General features: G+C 33.1%; 1 protein-coding gene across 1 annotated transcript in view; it reads right to left on the bottom strand.

The window, feature by feature from the left end:
- The window catches only part of LOC143922250 (solute carrier family 7 member 14), a 46,799-nt gene that overhangs the window by 5,476 nt on the left and 19,468 nt on the right, over positions 1 to 21,855 (bottom strand). Inside the window, exons 6-12 of the mRNA XM_077445475.1 lie at positions 13,030 to 13,238; positions 10,818 to 10,989; positions 8,763 to 8,946; positions 8,569 to 8,693; positions 3,889 to 4,058; positions 1,408 to 1,517; positions 656 to 759 (exon numbers count right to left, since the gene is read on the bottom strand). Of these exons, the coding sequence (XP_077301601.1) occupies positions 656 to 759; positions 1,408 to 1,517; positions 3,889 to 4,058; positions 8,569 to 8,693; positions 8,763 to 8,946; positions 10,818 to 10,989; positions 13,030 to 13,238 (1,074 nt within the window). The remainder of the gene's footprint in view (positions 1 to 655; positions 760 to 1,407; positions 1,518 to 3,888; positions 4,059 to 8,568; positions 8,694 to 8,762; positions 8,947 to 10,817; positions 10,990 to 13,029; positions 13,239 to 21,855) is intronic.

Genomic DNA, 21,855 nt, shown 5'->3' with positions numbered 1-21,855 from the left:
TAGATAACTAACGCCGAGGATGTCAAGTTTTGTAAAGGTGTGTTTAGACTCTCTAATATATCTTGCAACAATATAAAATAAACAAAAGAAGTCTACTAATGAATGTATTTTTCCAAAACAGTTCCATATTCTTCTTTATTGTTAAAATATAATGCTCACAATCTAAATTCCAAGCCACAATCTAAAATACTCGGCAGTTGGGGATTTCCATCGAGAAATTCTGCTATGGTTATAAATTCAGAAATTCCGGCGTAAACCAGTCTTTATAAACATTGACACGGATTACACGACCCACGTTCAATGCATTTTTTTTTTACATACTCAGTCAGTTCCGTGGACTTGTTGGAAAAACGCCGATCGGCGTTGGTCAGAATTCAAAGGTCAAATTCATTACACTTTATATAAATTTACAATATTTTTTGTTTACATTGATTTTTTTTTAAATATGTTTTCAGGTGATAAGAAAAAAGCTAAGAACTAACAAAAATATTTAGTACATTGTGTTTATTTTTTAACAAAGCTTTTTTTAATGTAAGTCGTATAATTGCAATAATAAGTCTCATTTACGCCGATTCCAATTCAATTGAATGTCTAATATGGATTGTTTTTTATTTAATAATATATGATATATGTATATATGTATATGTAAACTAACCGTAGAATTTATTTTCAGTCCTGTCTGAAACGAGGAACTGGTCGTCTCGGCCGTAGTCTCCGTCAATGTCCTCGCCAGGTAGAGTGTCATCAGAGTCAGGGGAGCTGCTTTTGAAAACGACAAGCAGTCACAACTTGATGACGATTTAAATTGCATACATTTAATATTATTTCGACATTTGAATAAAAACGTAAGTGACGCACAAGCCAACCGGCTGACGCAGGCTGAATAATTTCACACGCTACATTAAAATCGCTAAATTTAAAATTACAACACGACAATAAATAATTATAAACACACGCCGCTAGCAATACAGTATATGATAAACACCAATAGAAAAAAATAAAATAAAAAATAAACTCGCAAAAGTTTGATAGGGCCGATTTTGACGTAACGTGAATTTTTTTCGTAGCTATTGTATTGACATTAAAGTGTGTCTCGAAATTGATACGTATCAAAACAAATACGAAAAGAAAAGAGACAATAGATGGCTAATGCTTCTTTTGTCGATTTCCAGGACTGATCTGTGTATTGAGATGTCGTGTCAAAACCCGAAAACTTAATGGAATTGAGAATTCGGATACATTAGACGGGTTCAAATTCACTCAGACGTATCAGTCTGTTTCACCCTTCGAACTTTTGACGTGTTTTTTTTCTCCATTTGTAAGTTCTGTGACTTCACTGGAATGGTGTCGCAGAATTTGCGAATGAAATTTTGCGCTTGTGATTTTTTTTTTTGTATTTTTTCTCACCTCCTTGTGACTTTGCGCACGGTGATCCTTTGAGCCATGATGTGGTCGTTGATTCCTTGAGATGCTAGAGATTGCTGCAGGGTACCGGGCACGAGGACATCTCCGTAAATCTTCAAAAAGACCACCGATCAATTACGATTTGTATTTAGATAATAAAAAAAGAGCGCGACAGTGTGAACAAACAAAAGAGAAAAGCGTGCAAGTGACAATGGAAAGATATAAGGACACAGTCTGATACATTTTAAATATCCAATTTATCAAATATATATAATGTGTTCAATGCCTTTGAAACGTATGTATGTATATTTTATTTGAAAGTGTAATTTTTATATCGCAAAAGTTATTTTTAATAAAGCTTGTTGACTTATCCGGGTTATGTACACAGAGGAAAATATATTGCACAAAATGGATGCCGGAATTTAAAATCCATTTCGAGCGAGGAATTTGATTAAAATGCAGTATTCAATGTAATTAATTGAACGTCAAATTTTCGTGTACGCTTTTGATCTATGTAGAAATATTTCATCATTTAAACGATATGTTGTTAAAGTATATAATTAAATTATACAAGGTCTGTATTTCGAACTCAATTTGTAAAGAATATTTATGCAAAAATGTATTTTACTATACATTTTGAAGCCCATAAATGGTTGCAAAAGTTCATAAATGACGGTAAACGAACACGAACTTATGCAATCATACTAAAAATTATGTAAGGTGACGATCCAGTTACATATGTAAGGTGTAAATTTTGTAAGTTGACGATGACTGTTTCGAACTAATCCTTGATAGTTCGTTCTAAATACATAATTTATATAAGACATTTTTAGCCCTTCGGCGAAGTTTTTCAAAATCCTAGCGAGAAATGCTAACATTTAGAAAAAAAAAAAAAATTATTTATTAGCATATGTACTTCATCGGCCGAGAGTGCAATACTTTATTGTGCATTGGATTTTAAACGATACATTTCAAGTGGGTGTTTAGTAGCTGTCTCTCTCTCTCTCTCTCTTTCTTACGTGGTTGTAAATGCGAGCGTGCGAGTGAGATGCTCTAGGGGGTGACAGTTTATGATTTTGGTATCGTCAACATTTGGTGTGCATTTAATTCCACGTTGGCTCGTGACCTCTATAATAGAAAATGGATTTCTATTGTTTTTGTTATTATTCTATATACTATATAATCATAGATAGAAAATAGTGGAATTAGAAAACTACCCGAGTGCAAAGAAAAAGTTTGTGTCAGTGGTTTAGGAGCCTATTCGAGACACTCATACATACAAATATATATATATATATATATATATATATATATATATATATATATATATATATTTTTTTTTTTAAATTTTTTTTGCACTGGCTCACAAGTAAGCAAATACGACCATTGTGACGTCAACAACGATCACTGCTAGCAAATCTCGCCGTTTTCATAAACAACGATCTGTCATTGTTTAGCATTCAATGGGTTAAATTAAAAATAAAAATTTTCCCAATAAAAGTTTTAAGGCATGTGAAAATTTTATAATATGAGAAGTTTGAATTGAGAAATTTATTGTTTGGATAAAATAGATTTTGTGAAACCTATGCCAAAGTTCAACTTCATTTGAAGAACTTGGGAGTTGAACATACATATTATATGTATGAGTTTTGATGTATATGTATACATATAAAGTATTGTGGCTCAAGTTTGCTGTAAACAAATTAAATAAATTATTGTTATATATGTATATGTATGTAATAGAGATGTCTACAAATTTGTATATAGTCGATCCGATTAGCGTGAGATTTACGAGATCATGCAAGGACATAAATAATTTCTATATATATTTTTTTTAATTATTTCTAATTTACATAACTATATAATATTATTACAATATAATTTAATGTAAGGTCTCAATAATATTACTGTAAGCTTTGCTGTCTATAACAAGACGTTGACAATTACTTCTATCGTTTAAAATATATAAATTTCCATTAATATAAAATATATACGCATTCTATAAATAAATTAATAATATCAACAACTTACGTATTTCATATTAAAATTTTATTAATGTAAATTTTCAAAATACGAAACACGAACTCAAAACTAACAAAAAATAAAAGTCAAATTCTACCGATCGGTATACGCACGAACAATGTTGTATTTCTTGACCAAAATGCAATGCGAAACTGAAACGAAATGTAATTGGCCATCGCCGGTCGAGTGGGGGGTGAATGCATTAGCATGTACATTTTACGAAAATCTCATGCTACATACATAGATCGGTTCAACTATAAATGTTTGTATGAGAATTAAAAAAAACGGAATTGAATGTTATAGGTTTGGGCTAAAAACAAGTAGGTACACGAAATATGGAGTTCAATCAATTTGAATTGAAAAAAATTCGAATTTTTCACCAACACAAAACATTATATGATATCAATGCTTCTTTAAAAAATAGTAAATTTATGCAAAATGGGTAAGGTGATTTATAGTTACAGTCTTTGGAGCGTTCGCAGCATTCGAATTGAAAGAAGTTTCCTTCACTGGAGATCCGACGATTGGAGTTCGCAGACTCTGAGGCAGCAGTTCTATCAAGTTCGTAGTATGCGGTTGATAGCGCAGCACTAGTACGCAAGTCGACACCAAAGTGTAAGCTAAAAGTGTACCTATTCGAAATGAAAACCTCGTAAATACAAGTTACAGTGTTGAGTCGTATGCGATGGGGCAGTGTTTCCCAAATTTATACCCACGCATTTGTGCCCTTTCAGAGACACGGGTACAAGCATAATTTTGATTAAAAATAATTAGGATATAGAGGGTGTCGGGAAGCTGTTACATAATATGATATTCCGGGCGAAATTACTTACAGCCGAAATTAATTTAAGAGCTTTACATACATATGAGCCGTCATATTTCAAAGTGGCATAAGTCCACTTTTCTTCATTTCGAGAAATATTTCGCAATACATTAAATATAATGTTTTGCGTTCAACAATGTTTAAAAATGCTGGTGGCCTGTAATACGTGTATTCTGCATTTCCGAGACTCGGGACATATCGAATCGAAATAAGTGATAGCAATGTGTTAATTAAGTCGAACAGAAATGGTGTTTTTGGAATTTAAATTTTGACTTTCGCCACTTTCAAATATAATGGCTCATATGTATGTATATGTATAAAATAAGTCAACTAATCCTATTTTGAAAAGTCTAAAAACTAAAAACTTTGAAAAGTCTGTTTTATAAGCTACTAGCTGAACCCGGCATGTGTTGCAATTAAGGTTTCTGTATTCCCGGACTTTTTCAATTCCCGGGACACGGGACGGAGCCCGGGATCGTTCCCGGGATTCCCGGGATCCCGGGACACATATAAAAAACCTTCTTTTTTTCAATATATTTAAAAAAAATATATTTATTCATTAACAAAATAAAAAAAAGTAAACAATACTTATATATCTATTAACTAGAAAAAATGTAATTATAAAAGTAAACTTATTTAAAGTAGCTTTTTAAGTAACTGAAAAACTCGTTGGTTTTATCGTTTAAAGCAGGTCTGGGCAAGCTTTTTTACTGAAGGGCCAAATTCGATATTTTATATGAGTCGGCGGGCCGCATATATATATATATATATATATATATATGTATATATATATATATATATATATATATATATATATATATATATATATATATATATATATATATATATATATATATATATATATATGTATGTGTGTGTGTGTGTGCGTTAAATAACTACTATAAAACAAATTAATAAGGTTGAAATTCTAATGAGAATGATTAAGTTCTTTAATTTCTTTCGACATTTTCTGTATATCAGGTTTAAATTTGGTAGTAGAAATTTTTTAAATTGCCTGTAAGTGTTGATCTGTAATGCTTGATCTTAAGGAGCTTCATCACGGAAAATGTCTGCTCACATATACCTATATGTGGATCCGAAAATGACCAACATTTTTCTCGCAGTCTTTAATTTTTCCGAATCTTTCAGAATTCAGGGAATTATAAAATTTGAGATTGAATCTTGAATCTTCAGCTAGATTTGCAACAAATTCACAATGTTTAGTAGAAAAATGTCTTTTTATGTTGTATTCTTTTAAAACAGAAACGCTTTCCTGGAAAATAAGACAAATAGCCTTATTTTTCACTTGAACGAAAAAATATTTTGTATTCCATTCTTTATTAAACATGCGACGTTCTTCTTCAATTCTTCGTTTTTTATTCATTCTCAAAGTTAATAGAAATTATTAAAATTATTACAGATTATAAATGACTACAGTATTTTGTGATGTTGTGTTAAGTTGATTCTAATTGATCATTAGGAAGATTATTTGGTATTGAAGATTATTTAATTGATTATATTGGAGTAATATTTAATAGAGGCACAAGAATTGTCAGAAATGTTATGGTTTTCTAAATAATTATCTAACAATTTCTCCGGAAACAATAAGATTATTTATAATTGTCTAGGTCCTAGAGAATTATATCTATTATATATAATTATACCTAGAGTCTAGGATATATACAATATAATTAAAAAAAAATTGGAAATACATTTAAGACGTAAAGGAAGTTATTTCTTTGCAAAGTAGCACGAAGTCACTACCCGTGTTGGCCAGTCGAAAGATACAGTGCGAAATAGGATACGAAAGATACAGAGATACGCCAGTCGAAAGATACAAAATGGTCAAAAAAAGCTTAGGGACTATTTTTATGATTTAACATCTGGGGAATGGATGGTTGACAATGGAATTACCATGAATTTAGGTAAAAAAAAGCCCACTTCGTAGGACTTACCGCACGAATTGCAGATATGACTATCCGCACACAACCCAACCCCGTGACAAGTCACAAGTCGATAAATGTGATTGCATTATAATAAATTATACTCACGGATACATTATAATACATGGGATTGTATTATAATCACTTCACGGATATATTAAAAAAATGAATAAACACTATTTTAAAAAAATTGAAGGAAAATAAGTAATTTGGAAATAATCACGCTGGCCGCATGGAATTGCGGGCCGCAGTTTGCCCAGCCCTGGTTTAAAGGGATAAAAACAATTTTTTTAAATTACATTTTAATTTCTTTTTTAAAGTCGAGGCTATTCTTATTTACGTTATTTTGTATATTTATTTTTGATAACTCCTTATTTAATTCTTCATTCACCGTCAAACACAATTGTTTCATCTTCATCCGAATCTAAAAGAGTTTCTTCCATTGTGGAATCGTCAATACAAGAAGGATATACTCGTTTCATCATATGTATGTAGTTTCAGCGTAGGATATACATTCGCTTTTATTACAACATTTAAAGAATGCTTTGTTCGGTATAAAATTAGAATGATTTAAAATTTGTGGTAAAAATATCAGTTTTAGGCTCTTATTTCTTCGATTTTAATTTTTAATTCTTGGAAAAATTCATCGGTAAGGTCAAGTCCTTCGGTATTCAGATTTTCCAAAAATAGAAAAAAAAAAAAACGATTTTGGCCAAAGGCACAGAACCATTATGCTTATAAAACTTCCACGTTCGGGGAATGTGCTGTACTAACTGCTAAACAACAAACCTTTGAGAATATTTTACGATTCTTTTTTGTATTTGATTTATTATTTCCCTTCGTGCTGTCGTGAAAATATTGTATATTTTCAAGATTTTGTAAATTCAATTCCCGGGATTCGAGATAAGAATTCCCGGGACACGGGACAAAAAAAATTCCGTGAATTCCCGGGAATGTCTGTCCCGGGTCGACCCGGGTCAGAAACCCTAGTTGCAATGCCAGAATAAGGCATGCGATTCCCGTTCCTGTGTCAAGTGATGGTTGGAGCTAAACTAACGTCTCTTAAACGCCGTGTCGTCATAAACCAACTGGTGTAAGGTGGTTACCAACGAACACATTTCCTTGACTACACAATGGCGCTTCAAACTTTCGCGTCGGTAAAATCGTAATTACGAACATATTATTAAGAGGTTTTATCCCGTTTTTTTTTCACAGTAAGCTTCCCGGACATGCATACAACAAATCCTAAAAGTTATATGGTAATCGGTTGAGTGGCTTAGGAGCTTATACGAGACAGACAGATATTCAATTTTATATATACATATGTATATAGATTTGAGAAATGATTTAAAAATATTTAAACATTGACCGGATTTTTTACGGATTTCTTATTCACTTAAAAATGTTGCATTTTTCATAAAGATGGTTCATCTTGTTTAATTTTATTTCAAAAAAATATGTATAATAGTTCTTCAACTAGAACCTACAGATATTATTTTTCAATATTTGAAAGTTGGCAACATAAGGATTTCTTATTCATTCGAAAGTGTCATTTAATCTAAGAAAACGCCTTTTTAAATATTTTCGATAATTTTATTCGTTTTTCATATTAAGTAATATGTTGTGCAAGTCACAGTTTAGTTTATAATACAATTGTGTTGCCACACGTAGTTTATTGTGCCACTGTCATTAACTTGTTAAATGGACAAGATTTAAGATGTAACCTTTCGATGTGCACAGATGCAATTATTAAAATGGTAATTATTAAAATTGAGTTGGATCTTTCTGGTGAGTTTTTAATAATTTAATAAGGAAAAATTCGGAACTAAAGTATTAGAAGCACAGAGCGTATACAGGGTAGGTATGTCGGGACTTCGGGTAGATTTCGCTTAGTATAAGTGCGAGCAGTGCGCACGCATAAGGTACACGTGTCGTTAATCTGTGGTTCAGTCTGTCTGGCGCTTTTCGATCGTTTGCACCGCATCGGTTAGATCATAGGTTATTACGTAAATACTTGAAAAAAGAAGACAGCTGGGGGTGTTTTTCACATGTGTGAAATGCATAATGCCCTCCCTGAGTGCATTAGGTCTTCTAAGACCATGGATGCATTTTTGCGAGGTGCGTGGAGACACCTCTGTGAGGGACATTACATATAAGTTAAATATAAAAGTAATTAAGGTGTATTTTTTAAATTAGCTTATAGCTGAAATTATATAAATAAATAATAAATAACAAAGATATGCAAAGGAATTATTCTCATTACAATTGTCCAAGTAGAAGTTGCAAAAATGCGCAAATAAGTCGATCGAATTTCTATAGCCCTTCATTTACCTCAATTTGGGAAACACTGGTAATAACTAGTATGATTTGACTGACCGATACTCATCATTTCGACGAGAACTTCCAGCCGAATGAAGAGAGAGACTATGGCAGCCGCTATCCCAGTCGTGAAAGTAGCTAGCACGGGTGTTCCAGTAGCTGGCCACACGTGCGCCAGCATCCTGAAACCGACGAAATATTCAGCGCTGGTTGTGAAATTTTCAAAAAAAAAAAATGCCTGGAAATCTTACCTAAAGATGAGCCCGTCTTGAGCCATGGCGTAAATAATTCTGGGCATGGGAAACATGGAGCCGAACATGGAAACGGTGAGTCCAGCCACTGCTCCCACGGCGACGAAGTATTTACACTTGTAAGCACCGACGTGTCCGAACATCTCAACAAGTGCCGAATCTTGGTCTATCTCGTCGTAAGGCACTGTATATGATTAAAAAAAAAAAAAAAAATGCTGGTTAATAACATAGATTGTGCGGCTGTTGGGAGACTCTATCTTTGAACGGACGAAACATGTCGTGCAAAACTGTCTCGTTTAATTCAAATTAAACAAGTTTCATATCAAGCCAATAGAGGCCCATTATTGAATACTGATATTTAATAATTTTTGATAAAAATAAAGTTTTCTGGTTTAATTTAAAACGTTTATTCTTTTATATAAAATTTTATTCATTATTTCATATAAATACAATAAAAAAATGAAAAAATCCAATGCACTGCTTCGAGTTGTGCAAAGAAAATTGTAGAAAGTTATAAAAAAAACCGGAGCATAAGCTTGGCTCTGCCTCTCCCCTTTCTCCCTTAAAAAATCGTATTTAAACTTTTATTTAAATAGATTATACAAATAAAAATTCTTTCCAATTTTCGTCAGTTGTTTAAATTATATACATATGTTATATTGTAAAGAAAAAAGACATGTGATCTGAAAAAATGTTTTCTTCAGGTTAGACAAATGTACATAAATGTAAAAAAAAATATAAATATAAATGTACGAAAACTATGATTAACTAAACAAATTAAAAATAAACAATAATAATTAACCTGAAAAAATGTTTTATTTAGTTTAGAAAAATGTATGTACATACATGTAAAACAATATTAAACATGATAAATATAAATGTTATGTAAGCTATGATTAACTAAACAAAATAAAAAAAATAATAAGTATTTATTCGTGTTTAATACAACGCAAACAGACGAACAAAAAATTTCTTTTCATATTACCTTACTTTCAAGGAGGCAAAATCGTTGATAATTCTATGTAAATCGAACAATTGTGTTACTTTGCTTTTAATTGAAAGTATAATACATATGTACATACATAAATTACTCAGTATTGAGGCATTGAAGATATTAATAACTTTTGACTTATTTTAAGTGACTTGAGCAGTTACTAGAATACTCAAGATAATTCTATATGCTATCTTCGTATTTTATTTATTATGATATTCTCCAGAATCCTAGCTGGTCCATGCTCTTTTCAGCCCTGTATATATGTACATATAATGTCAAAATTGCGAAATAAATCTGTACAATGGATAGACTTATTAAAATAAAATAAACTATACAATATGCTTGTATAGAGAATACAATTCTCTTATTGAAAATACTTCAAATATTGTAATTGATGTAGAGCTCGAGAATCTTTCGAGAAAAGAACGCTGACATTCGGGCGAAACGGTGACTTTGAAATCTCGTCAATCAGCCAAAGCTAATTAGAAATTACTCATTTAAAAATAAATAGATAACTATTGACTCTTTATTTTTTTAATACTTTAAAAATCTAAACTATTTTCAAAAAAATGACATATCAAAAGAAAACCCACTTTTTCGAAATTTTTGCAGAGACACATTGATTGATTGGAGGCACAGGACATTGTTTAAAATTAATGATTTTTTTAATTTATCGCTCCCTTGATACAATAAAATTTTTCCATTAGGTCCATCGATGAAAGTCCGAAATTCGCAGATTTCGCTCTGGCCTAATGCATACATACATATGTATGTAAGTACGAAATTAGCAAGAATTATTCTATAAATGTTCTAAAAATCGGGGATCGAAGCACAACAGTCAAAATTTCACGGTCGAAATATACCAAGAAAACAAATCTTGAGCACTTCGTATACATACATATATTATAGTAGCGAAAAGTTCAACGAAGAACGCAACTGTTGCGAAGTATCGATTCAGCATCCACAGAGACTGGTTAAGACCTTCGGGAGTCGCAGCTCATGTTATATGATGGAGTCAATACCATTCGGGGTCGGGTTAAACCATAATGAGAGGCACTCACCAATTAAGGTTAAAACCATCGACGTGGTGACATACGCTATGAGTATTATCAATAGACTGGTGACGATGGCCAGAGGGATGCTCCTCTTGGGGTTAGTAGCTTCCTCACCAGTCGTCGCTATTATGTCGAATCCTATGAAGGCGTAGAAGCAGGTTGCTGCACCGGTGAATACCTGAAATAAAGAATAATATAAGAGCCATGTACATATGTGCATGTATATGCAGTGGTGTAGTCGGGCCAGGTCAGATCAGGTCGCCGCCCTGGTACTTATTTTTGAGCCAGGTCGTCGCCCTGGCACTTTGATGGATATAAGCCATTGATGTATAATACACTAGATCCGCCCTCACGTCTTATACTGGTCTCCTTTTTGGCGTATGCAAAATACATGGCGCATGCACAGTTTCTCTTAGTAGGTAGGTAGGTACCGCTGCGGCGTAGGGAAAAAAAGCATTTTTTCCCAACTTCCCCGCTAGTTAAACCCCCCGCACCCCTCAGTTAGTGAAGACAAGACCTCCGATCAAAATCACACGTCAGGGCACATCTATATGTATTATACATCAATGATATAAACATTATATTTCGAGTACAATTAAAAAATATTTTGACTAAAATGTCACATAAAATTTTGTATTCCAAATATTGTAAGCAGACTCTCGTTCTAAAGCTCGATGTTTACAATCGAATAGTAATCTGAGCACATTCAAAACTTAAAGGACGTTTAATAACATTTTTGCCTTTTTTATCTAAAACCATCCAAAACTTTGAAAGAAAACATTATTTGAAATATTGACCATACGCACTTGAGGATAGATAAAATGAGGCAAATTAGATTAAATGAAGTCATCTCTAAATTCACATGTTAAAATTTGATAGTTTTTTGATATATGTATACATACATATGTACATGGTTTTAGCATTGCTAAAAGCAAATGGAACGTCCGAACAATGTACGAAGCAGGGCAACCATGGATAGAGAGAAGATATATATCATGATATCCAACCTCCTACGAGGAGATGTATAAAAAAGAAGAAGAAGAAAAGCAAATGTTGCTGTTGACACCTAAACACGGGTTTGGCAAAATCAAAGATGTTGAAGAGGATGCATTATGGAAGTTTTTATAAAATATATAATAAAAAAATACATCATAATTTCAACGAGTAAGAATATTTTTTAATTATTATTTGATTTTTTTATAAATATTTGGACTACCAATATTAGGATACAACTTTTTTTTAGTAAGGAAAAAAGCGGGGGGGGGGGGGGGGGGTTGGAAAAGTTAAACACCGACCTGGTTCCTTTTTATTAAGCACTACACCACTGTGTATATGTATGTATATATATAAAGCCTTTTTGTGTACCCAAAACCATACTCAGGTTTGAAAAGGAACTGCTTGTCATTTTCAGCTAGTTAGATTGTGTACTATCCAATTTAATAGTTTAAAAAAGTGCTTTCCCAGAAACATAACAAGACGAGACTCTAATGAGTTGAAGCCCAACGCCCCTAATAGGAATGCACTAGGATACAGCCAAGGATAATAACCATACCATTTCATATAAAGATCTTCAATGAATGAGTCATATGGGTAGGACTCCATATAATGGAAGAAAATTCTAGAATGCTACGTGCCAGAGATTCATAAAGATTTTTAAGCATCAACGCACTCTGGAAAGGTTATATAGAACATGAAAGCTAATTAATACGTGTAGTATATAATGTAGTTTTCAATTAAAGGTTGTCGCTTTCATCAGTAAATAATTTTTTTCGGATTGAACGAATTTTCAAACAATTATACACTGTTTTTACATATTTTTTATATCGAAAAATCTTAAAAATAGATTTAAATTTACGATTAGGTGGCATTTAATTTTGAGTTTTGAAATCATAATAAAAAATTTCGTGCCAACACGTGGATGATTTGACTGCTAATCTTTGTCATCAACGTGAATGAGAGTGCTGCCCAGGGGCGTATCTACCGCGCCCGCAGACCCTGTAAGTTAATAATATGAATATATGGGGGGGGGGGGCACACTAAAATGTTTTGCGGGGGGGTATCAGGAATTTTCGCTACGCCACTGGTGTTGCCATAGTAATTATATTAATTCATATTTGTGAAAAAATATAAAGAAATTAATTCATCCACAAATATTCATAATAATTAGTGATGATCAAATTGGGTAAAATTATTGTATATAGTTTGATAGGTTTCGTACCCCACTCCATCCATAGGGAAGAAAGCCCTTGTGCTCCGTCCAATTACCGCTATTGACATAGAATAGTCCAGCACCCATGATGAACACCCACACTGACAGATTGATGACGTTGAGCACGTTGTTGAAGATCAGCGATTTCTTTACTCCGGCCGCCATTACAGCTGTCATCAGGACTGTGATGACGCATGCCACCATGTCAGGAGGTCGACCTTGAAACAAAAACATTCATTAGAATCAGTTCAAAATTCTATCCATTTTTATGGTTGGTATATTATGTACATAAGTGCTTATGTATTGATGTATAATACACTAGATCCGCCCTCACGTGTTATACTGGTCACCCTTTTGGCGCATGCAAAATACATGGCGCATGCACAGTTTCTCTTAGTAGGTAGGTAGGTACAGCTGCGTCGTAGGGATAAAAACCCAACTTCCCCGCTAGTTAAACCCCCCGCACCCCTCAGTTAGTGAAGACAAGATCTCCGACCAAAATCACACGTCAGGGCCCATCTATGCGTATTATACATCAATATGCTTATGCTAATATTTTCTGAACTTGTGTAACAAGTATGAATCTAGCAATAGAATTACACATTCACTCCTAAGTGTTAAGTTAAGTTAAGTGAATGATTCGTAAATAAAATTTTAAACGAAAATCTTTTGTGGTATTAAACGACAAAATTTATAAGAATTTAAAGTTGACACCTATCAAACAAAATCAGAAACTTAAACTAAACCTAGCTACATATGTAAAAGCGATGCACATAATCAATTTTTGAAATATTTTCAGGGGTATATCATCTAGAATTGTTCGAGTTTTGTTGTTTTATTATCAAAAAGTAACGGTTATTTTATTTTTGAAAGAATTTTTGCATGGTTTATTTAACAGAGATCTATGTAGATATTGAAAAATACACCAATGATTGTAAAATTCATCTTAATTTTGTTCAATTCAAATTATTTGATAGTAAAACAGTTAATTTATATTAGCACAGCACAGACCGGCAACTGAACGTAAACAGCAAACAAATTTATTTGTTCCGTAATATGTACGTGGCGTATTAGTAACAGCAGTAACCGACATGATCTATTCATATTGCACATGTTCGTGACTTCACAGTGGCGAGTGCATCCGTACGAACGAAAGTGATGGGCGTGTGAATATTTTCGGAAACGTCATATTGTGACAGTATTGGTGCAACATTGTCATATATGTAGGTATGATAAGCAATATTGCGCCGTATCGTCACGCGCTGTAATGTATATGTAGGACGATTTTTCCTTGCACTCGCCCAAAACAAGTGTGATCGTACCGGAAACGAGCGGTGCTGTATAGTATGAATAGAAGTAATCTTTTCCGTGCAGTGCTTAATAATATAAATAGATATTTAAGCGTCAACCGAATCATCGTTTTTGCTTACGAAATATTATTATAATTGATTATCTATTATAGTGTAAAGCATTAATTATATTTAGTGAATGCGGATATGAATTCAATGTATGTAGTATATATTATATTACAGTAAGAGTGTAAAGCTCAAGTCAGTATACAGTCAAGTGTATGCATTATCGAAATCACCCAGTAACAGTATACACGGTAGAATGAATGAACACGTTTACTAGCAAATTCATACACTAGTTATCCTTACGCAGTAAATGTTTACGAAAGGAATAACAAGTTGACATTCTTAATAAGTATATAGTCGGTCTATGACGAATTAAACTAAAACTGAAAGAATGCGACATTATAGGTATATCGAAGAACACGTGTATTATTAAAGAGCAAAATAAAATGTAGCCTTACCTAACCTAAACTAAAATCGTAGATAATACAGATGTACGTAATTGTAAAACTTCTACAGTGTATTTAAACTTGTTAATTATTGTCTATTTCGTATCAATTCAACAATACATTAGTTATTTGAGCACAACCACTTATATTCTCGTGCATAAAATTCATTGGGATCGTTCGGTTGTCGCATAGTGCGGCCATACCTTTAAACCACTAAAATTTCATTCGTTAGCAGATTTACTAGTGCACAGAAGCCAAATCATGAATTTGCGCATCAGTGTATACTTTGTCTGGTAAGAGTATCTGCGGAATCTAGCATATATATATATATATATATATATATATATATATATATATATATATATATATATATATATATATATATATATATATATGCATATATAAAAAACATTTATTCTATCTATGTATCTATGTATGTATATATGTATATGTATATGTACTTAAACGTCCTCCAAATGTACAAATGTATACTTATATTATTCATAAAGAGAACGATATCAAAAAGTATTAAGCATGCAAATGAATGATTTTCCCTAGAGATAGACTATATACCATAATTGAAAAGCAGCCGTAGAAGCCAGTTGGTATTTGAATTTATGAAGCCTTTGAAACCATTTTCAAAGTAATTTCTCTCCAGTCGAACAAAAATTTTTACAGAAATAATGCAACCGATCGCCCAAGCGGTAATTACCTACGTACATGCGATGCGACAAATCAAATCCAAATTACATAGAAGAGCATCCATTATATGTATGTACATACATATGTTGGGTTCTAGACATGTTATAAAATATGTATACATATGCTATTTTTGATTTATGTAATTTTCCACGTAAATGTAGATATCTAAGTATATATCAAGTGCTCCAAAAGTTATATAAAAATTATTGCATTGTGTAACGTGACGTTCTCCCAGCCGTCCCATCAGTGCCCTTATTTTGGGATGGCAACACTCAGGCCGATAGTTTACCGCGCAAAGCAGGAGACGAGAGCCCGACTCGTCCATTTCGCATTTCGGTCATCCACGGGTACAGGCGTACACCCCCCCCCCGCCTTCTATCTCTCCCGAGCCGTCTCCATAGCAGACGCGCCAAGAGATCAGCCATTTTGTTTAATAACCGCGGGACGGTTGAGTGTATCATCACTCCCTCCCCTGAGTTTCAACAGTTCACCTTTATTTCCACGTAGCTTCCTACCCCCGCGTGGGTTAACCTTTCCGTGGTAGCCAAGCGCTCCGGAAAGCCCTAGAAGCATCAGCCGCTGGAAGACAGACCAGGTGACCCGAGAGCCAGCTTCACAACAGCTGCCGTATCTATAGACGAGACGAGTATTCTAGTCAGGAACTTCACGACAACTACAAGCTATCCCAGGCTAGCCATCCTTTAACCCCTACCACGGAACGAACGCACCTGGAAGAACGAACAAACGTATCCATGTATGCCAGTAACTCTCCCAGTGAGAGAGTAGTATTCCCGCGTAAATACGTTCTGTCACAATTGTTTTTAACATTGTTATATTATTTTCAGCGTATAAAATTGATGCAATTAGAAAATAAGCGTTTACGCAATTGCTTGAAAAAATAATATTAATTTGAAAAGAAAACCTTTGATTGAATTATATGATTTTTTAAAAGTTTTTACCGTTCAAACAATTAGAGTACTTTCGCAATACGTTTTTGTGTATTTTGATTGACTATTTCCCTCGCCGAGTGGTTATTGCTTCTGTGACCTTTAATTTTACAATTTTTTTTGTTGTTGCTAAGTTATATGATATTTATGTATTAGTAAAAAATATGATATAACTATAATATATTGAATAAATGGAATAGCTCAAAAATCAATATGCGTTCATATTCGTCTTGCGAAAAAACAATTTATTTAACAATGAAAACGTTGGGTGTGTATTTTAGCTTGCAATTTATTTATTTAGTATTTGCAATATTTATTTATTTAAGTTTGGACCATTGTGGCATCACAGGGGTCCATAATGTGTCACAATGGTCGAAAAAATACAGAGAGATGAGAAAAATAAAAATTGATATATACATTTATACACAGACAAAAACAAAAACATAACATTTAAGAAATAAAAAAAACTATGTTATCCTTTTAAATGTTATTTTTTTTGTTACAATTTTTATTTACTGTACTTTTTATATTAAAATATGAACTAATTAATCAATGAATTATGGTTTGTTTTGTTATTTTATGCCTACATGTATACCACGAGATAAAACTGAACAACATTTACTGCTGGCTAAATGATGTTTCTGCCGGTATACAATTTAAACGCATTTGTTTCCAATACATACACCAGTTAATAATAGATAAGACTTCGTGTAATAAAAGACTTAACACTATATGTTGTTGGAGAACAAAACGATTTAATGAGAAGTATCGCCGAAGTTCAAGGAAATTATACCCAAGCATGCCCAAAAGGAAAGGAGTAGTAATGGTGATCGGATAAATGCACACAAGAGAGCCGCACTCTTGAGACATCCAAACTTTTAAAAATGCTCAAGAAGAACTAACGCAATATAATTGCACAAAAAAGTGTCAAGGGGTATTAGTATGTTATCCGAGGGTGCTAACCCTTTTTTGTGGAATTCTACCGCGTAAATTCTTCTTGAGCGCCTTTGAAAATTGGGATTTATCGAAACTGCACCAATACTTAGTGAACCATGGATAAAAGCCATTCTCTTTTCTATAGACAGCAGTTGGGCTTTTGCCTAGCACCTAGAGGCGCCGGGTTCAATCCTGTGAGCTGACCTCGATTGAAAATAATTTATTATTACCAGGAAGGCCTAACAGGTAAACCCATATGCACCTTCCTGCCTAATTACAAACAATGCATCATTTTTTATTAGACTAGTCTCTAAATTACGAGACGCTAAAATTCTGAAATGTAAATAAATTTTTATTGTACATTAATCATACTCAAATAGTTTAAATAGTAATTTTAGCCAATAGGTTTTTAGCTGATATGTATTTCGACTTGACGAAACTTAACTTGCACCGTTCAGACAAAATAGACTTGCACCGTTCATCAACTACATAACCTAATGATTTGTGTACATTTTTATGCACTGTGCAGTGTAGGGCATATTTAAAGGTCTATACGGTTTATACGGTGTATACGGTGTATACGGTTTATAAGGTGTATACGGTTTTTTTTTACATATTTTTTCGATCGAATTCAATCGTGTTTTATACCCCGGTTCGAGGAATTAGCCAACTATCCACAATCAGTGTGCAGTAATTGCTTCGCTCTGAAGTACACATCTTCCACTTGTTGAGAGCCACCGACCTACATACATATATGTAAATACGATATGACATCATTCAGTCAGTCATCGGGGTGAAGAAAATCGGATTAAATCGTTCGTTTCGAAACGAACTGATGGATTCGAGCGAGCAATTAGTATTATATTCGAGTGAGAGGGCGTTATTATATCGCTTTGTTCGGTCATAATTTTGGAATTTAATGTAGACTTAAAAAAATGGACCAACGCTTATTTTATTTCTGCTTATATTTTTTGTTTTCGCTTTCAGCGGTTTCTCGTCCCTTGTTTATTTAACGCAGCCATAAGAATTAAGGGCTTAAACGCGAGGTTAATTAAGGGGAACATAAAAAGCTAAAAGAGATATCTCCTCGGGCGATGTAGATTATTTATTTTTGTCTGTTTGCTTGTTTTCATTCCTGGTCGGCTACCACGGTGAAAGTCAAAGGAAATTTAAGCAACAGTTATTTGAAAAAAAAAAGCTTACATAGACGTAGGAATTGTAATATTTTTTCCGATCTTTATGACGTTTGATCATTATCACAATCCGTATAATTGGACCGCGGCTAAATGTGGATCTCGATTCTTATTGGTTGAAGATTTTTATTAAGAACCTCGCAAATAACAAGAGAACATTCCTTGCTCCAAAGGACTTCCCTCTTCACTATATGTATATATATATATAGACATATATTCATTATACGGTATTCCAGAGTGGCTGGGGGTTGCTTCTTGCGATCCTTTCATCTCGGGATTCTATTTATGTAAAAATTGGTTGTAATATCTCTCCTTTAGAATTATTAAATAGGAGAGGTGGGAATATGGTGGAGACGCAACACCCCTTTGGGCTTTCAAAGGTATCTGACGCGATACCGCACGTATCTTTGACAATGGAAATTTATGTAAGTAAACGTCACACGTACTCGCATTCTTATGGTGACACAATAATGTATATACTGGCATAAGAGAATGGTTATTTCTCAAAAAAATCTCTTCGAAACCGATTGCCCAAACCCGTGACCCGTAAAATTAAACTTTATTATCAAAATGTGCAATGTGTTAAATACAAAACTCAAGGAATTCTACAACAACGCCGCTTCTAGATCTATTGACGTCCTTGCTATTACTGAAACATGGCTAAACTCATCTGTACATGATGCCGAAGTACTTGACAGCAGTTTCAATATATATCGCCATGATAGATCTGCCAGAGGTGGTGGTGTTCTTCTAGCAGTTAAAAATACAAATATTATTTCGGTTGAAAGACTTAGTCATCTTGAGGACATTCATGAATGTGTATGGCTGAAACTAAGATTTGTTAACATTCCTTTTTTTATATACATATGTACTATTTATTTTCCACCAAGATCTCCACCAAATATTTATAAGCGATTTTTTGATTTAATTATATCTAATTATTCACATTTAAGTAATGGTCGCATTTTTATATCTGGAGATTTTAATCTGAATTCTTCTAACTGTTTTCCTGATGACCTTAATTTTTTTATATCTTTATTCAACTTAAAACAAATTAATACTATTCGAAACTATTTTAATAATTCCATGTTGGATTTTCTATTAACAAATTTAGATTGTCAGAATATTATTATTTCAAATTCAGTTGATTCCTTGGTTCCTGAAGACAGCTATCATCCTGCTCTTGATATTCATTTAAAATTAACTATAACTTATTCCTCACTTCGTTTAATAAATAACTGTCTTAATACCTCTGTCCTAAATGGATGGTTATTTACAAATGTTGATTTCAAATATTTAAATGATATTCTTTGTAATTGTCAATGGGAGCGAGTTTATGAGTGCAAAGATGTTAATTTGGCCCTCTCTAATTTCTATGACATTATATATTCTATTTTTAATGATTGTTTTCGGTTGAAAGGATTAGTGACGAGTAAAAGGATTTATCCGCCTTGGTTTACTAAAGAAATTATTAATCTCTTAAAAAGTAAATATCAAACACATAAACTCTGGAAGAAATCGAGCAATCCTCTTATCTTAAATAATTTCCGTATTTTACTTACGGAAATTAAGAAATTAATTAATAATGCATATAATGTTTATGTAGCTGATTGTGAAAGTTCCATAGTTAAAAACCCTAAGAAATTCTGGAACTTCATCAATTCTAAACGTGTAAATCGTGTAAAGTCGACCATTATGTACAATGATTCTGGATTGTTAGAGGGTGATCAAAACATTGCTAATGGATTTGCCGACTTTTTTAAATCAGTTTTCAATAATCCTACTGATTCCATGGAACCTACCAATGACTCGGAATTTACTTTCCCCACTTTAGCGATTAATCATCTTGACTCTTCCGATCTGAAATATGGCTTTCTAAAGTTAAAAAATATTTATTCTTCCGGTCCTGACTCCATCCCTAATTACATCCTAAAAGGATGTGAGGTTAGTCTCTTAGAACCTTTAAAATTCATTTTTAATTTAATTCTAAGGAACTCTTCATTCCCCAATTTATGGAAATGCTCTAAAGTAACTCCTATTCATAAGAAGGACGATAAATCTTGTGTAAGGAACTACAGATCAATAACTATCTTGTCAGCGCCAGCCAAAATGTTTGAGGTAATATTACACAGATACATTTTTAATCACTTTCAAAATACGCTCATTGATCAGCAGCATGGCTTTCGTCCGGCCAGATCAGCTATTACCAATTTGTTATGTTTCTCTAGTGACATAACCAGCACTTTAGATTGTAATAATCAAATGGATGTAATATATACTGATTTTGAGAAGGCGTTTGATAAAGTTGATCATAAAATTTTAGTTAGTAAATTAAGTTTTATTGGATTTACTTATAATCTTGTTAGTCTTTTTATTTCTTATTTACAGGATCGACGTCAATTCGTTAAGTTTGGGAGTTGCTTTTCTTATAAGTATGTTGCCACTACTGGGATTCCCCAAGGATCAAATCTTGGCCCTTTATTATTCCTAATATTTATCAACGATATTCAATCTTCTATTCACCATTCTAAATTTTTATTATATGCGGATGACTTAAAAATCTATAAGAGAATAATTGATTTACCTGACGCTCTTTATTTGCAAGAGGATTTGAATTCTATTTATGAATGGGCTAATGTTAATAAACTTCCCTTCAATATCCTAAAGTGTCGGGTCATTTCTTACTCTCGTTCTCGTTCTCCTATTAAATATCCGTATAAATTTCATGATTCTCTTCTTCAGAGAGAATTATTTATATCTGATCTGGGAATAGTCTTCGAAAATAGTTGGAGTTTCAACATTCACATTGAGAATATCTGTGATAGGGCAACAAAAATCCTTGGATTCGTAATCCGTAATTCGTCCGAACTAGGGCTCACTGCCATTCGTCTCTTATATTGTACATTAGTTCGCAGTGTGCTCAAGTTTGGCTCCATTATATGGTCTCCCTATCAACTTCGTTACTCTCTAATGTTGGAACGAGTCCAAAGGAAATTCCTTAGATTTTTATATCTGAAGACATTTGGATTTTATCCATATCTGTTCCCTAGTGCCTTTGTCTTGGGATCTTTGGGTTTCAACTCCCTGGCAAAGAGAAGAGATTTATTTCTTGGGAAACATTTCGTAAAATTACTTAGAGGAGAGATTCACAATCCCACTATCCTGGAGAAACTAAAATTCTGGGCCCCGGAAAATCGTAGAGTTTTAAGAAAACATGATATATTTTTGCCAATTAGGGCTAAATCAAACGTGCTCA

The sequence above is a fragment of the Arctopsyche grandis genome, chromosome 2 (genome assembly GCF_051622035.1).
Source record: "Arctopsyche grandis isolate Sample6627 chromosome 2, ASM5162203v2, whole genome shotgun sequence".
NCBI lineage: Eukaryota > Metazoa > Arthropoda > Insecta > Trichoptera > Hydropsychidae > Arctopsyche > Arctopsyche grandis.
Note: the sequence above shows the minus strand (reverse complement) of the source record. Positions and strands in the feature narration are given on the sequence as shown.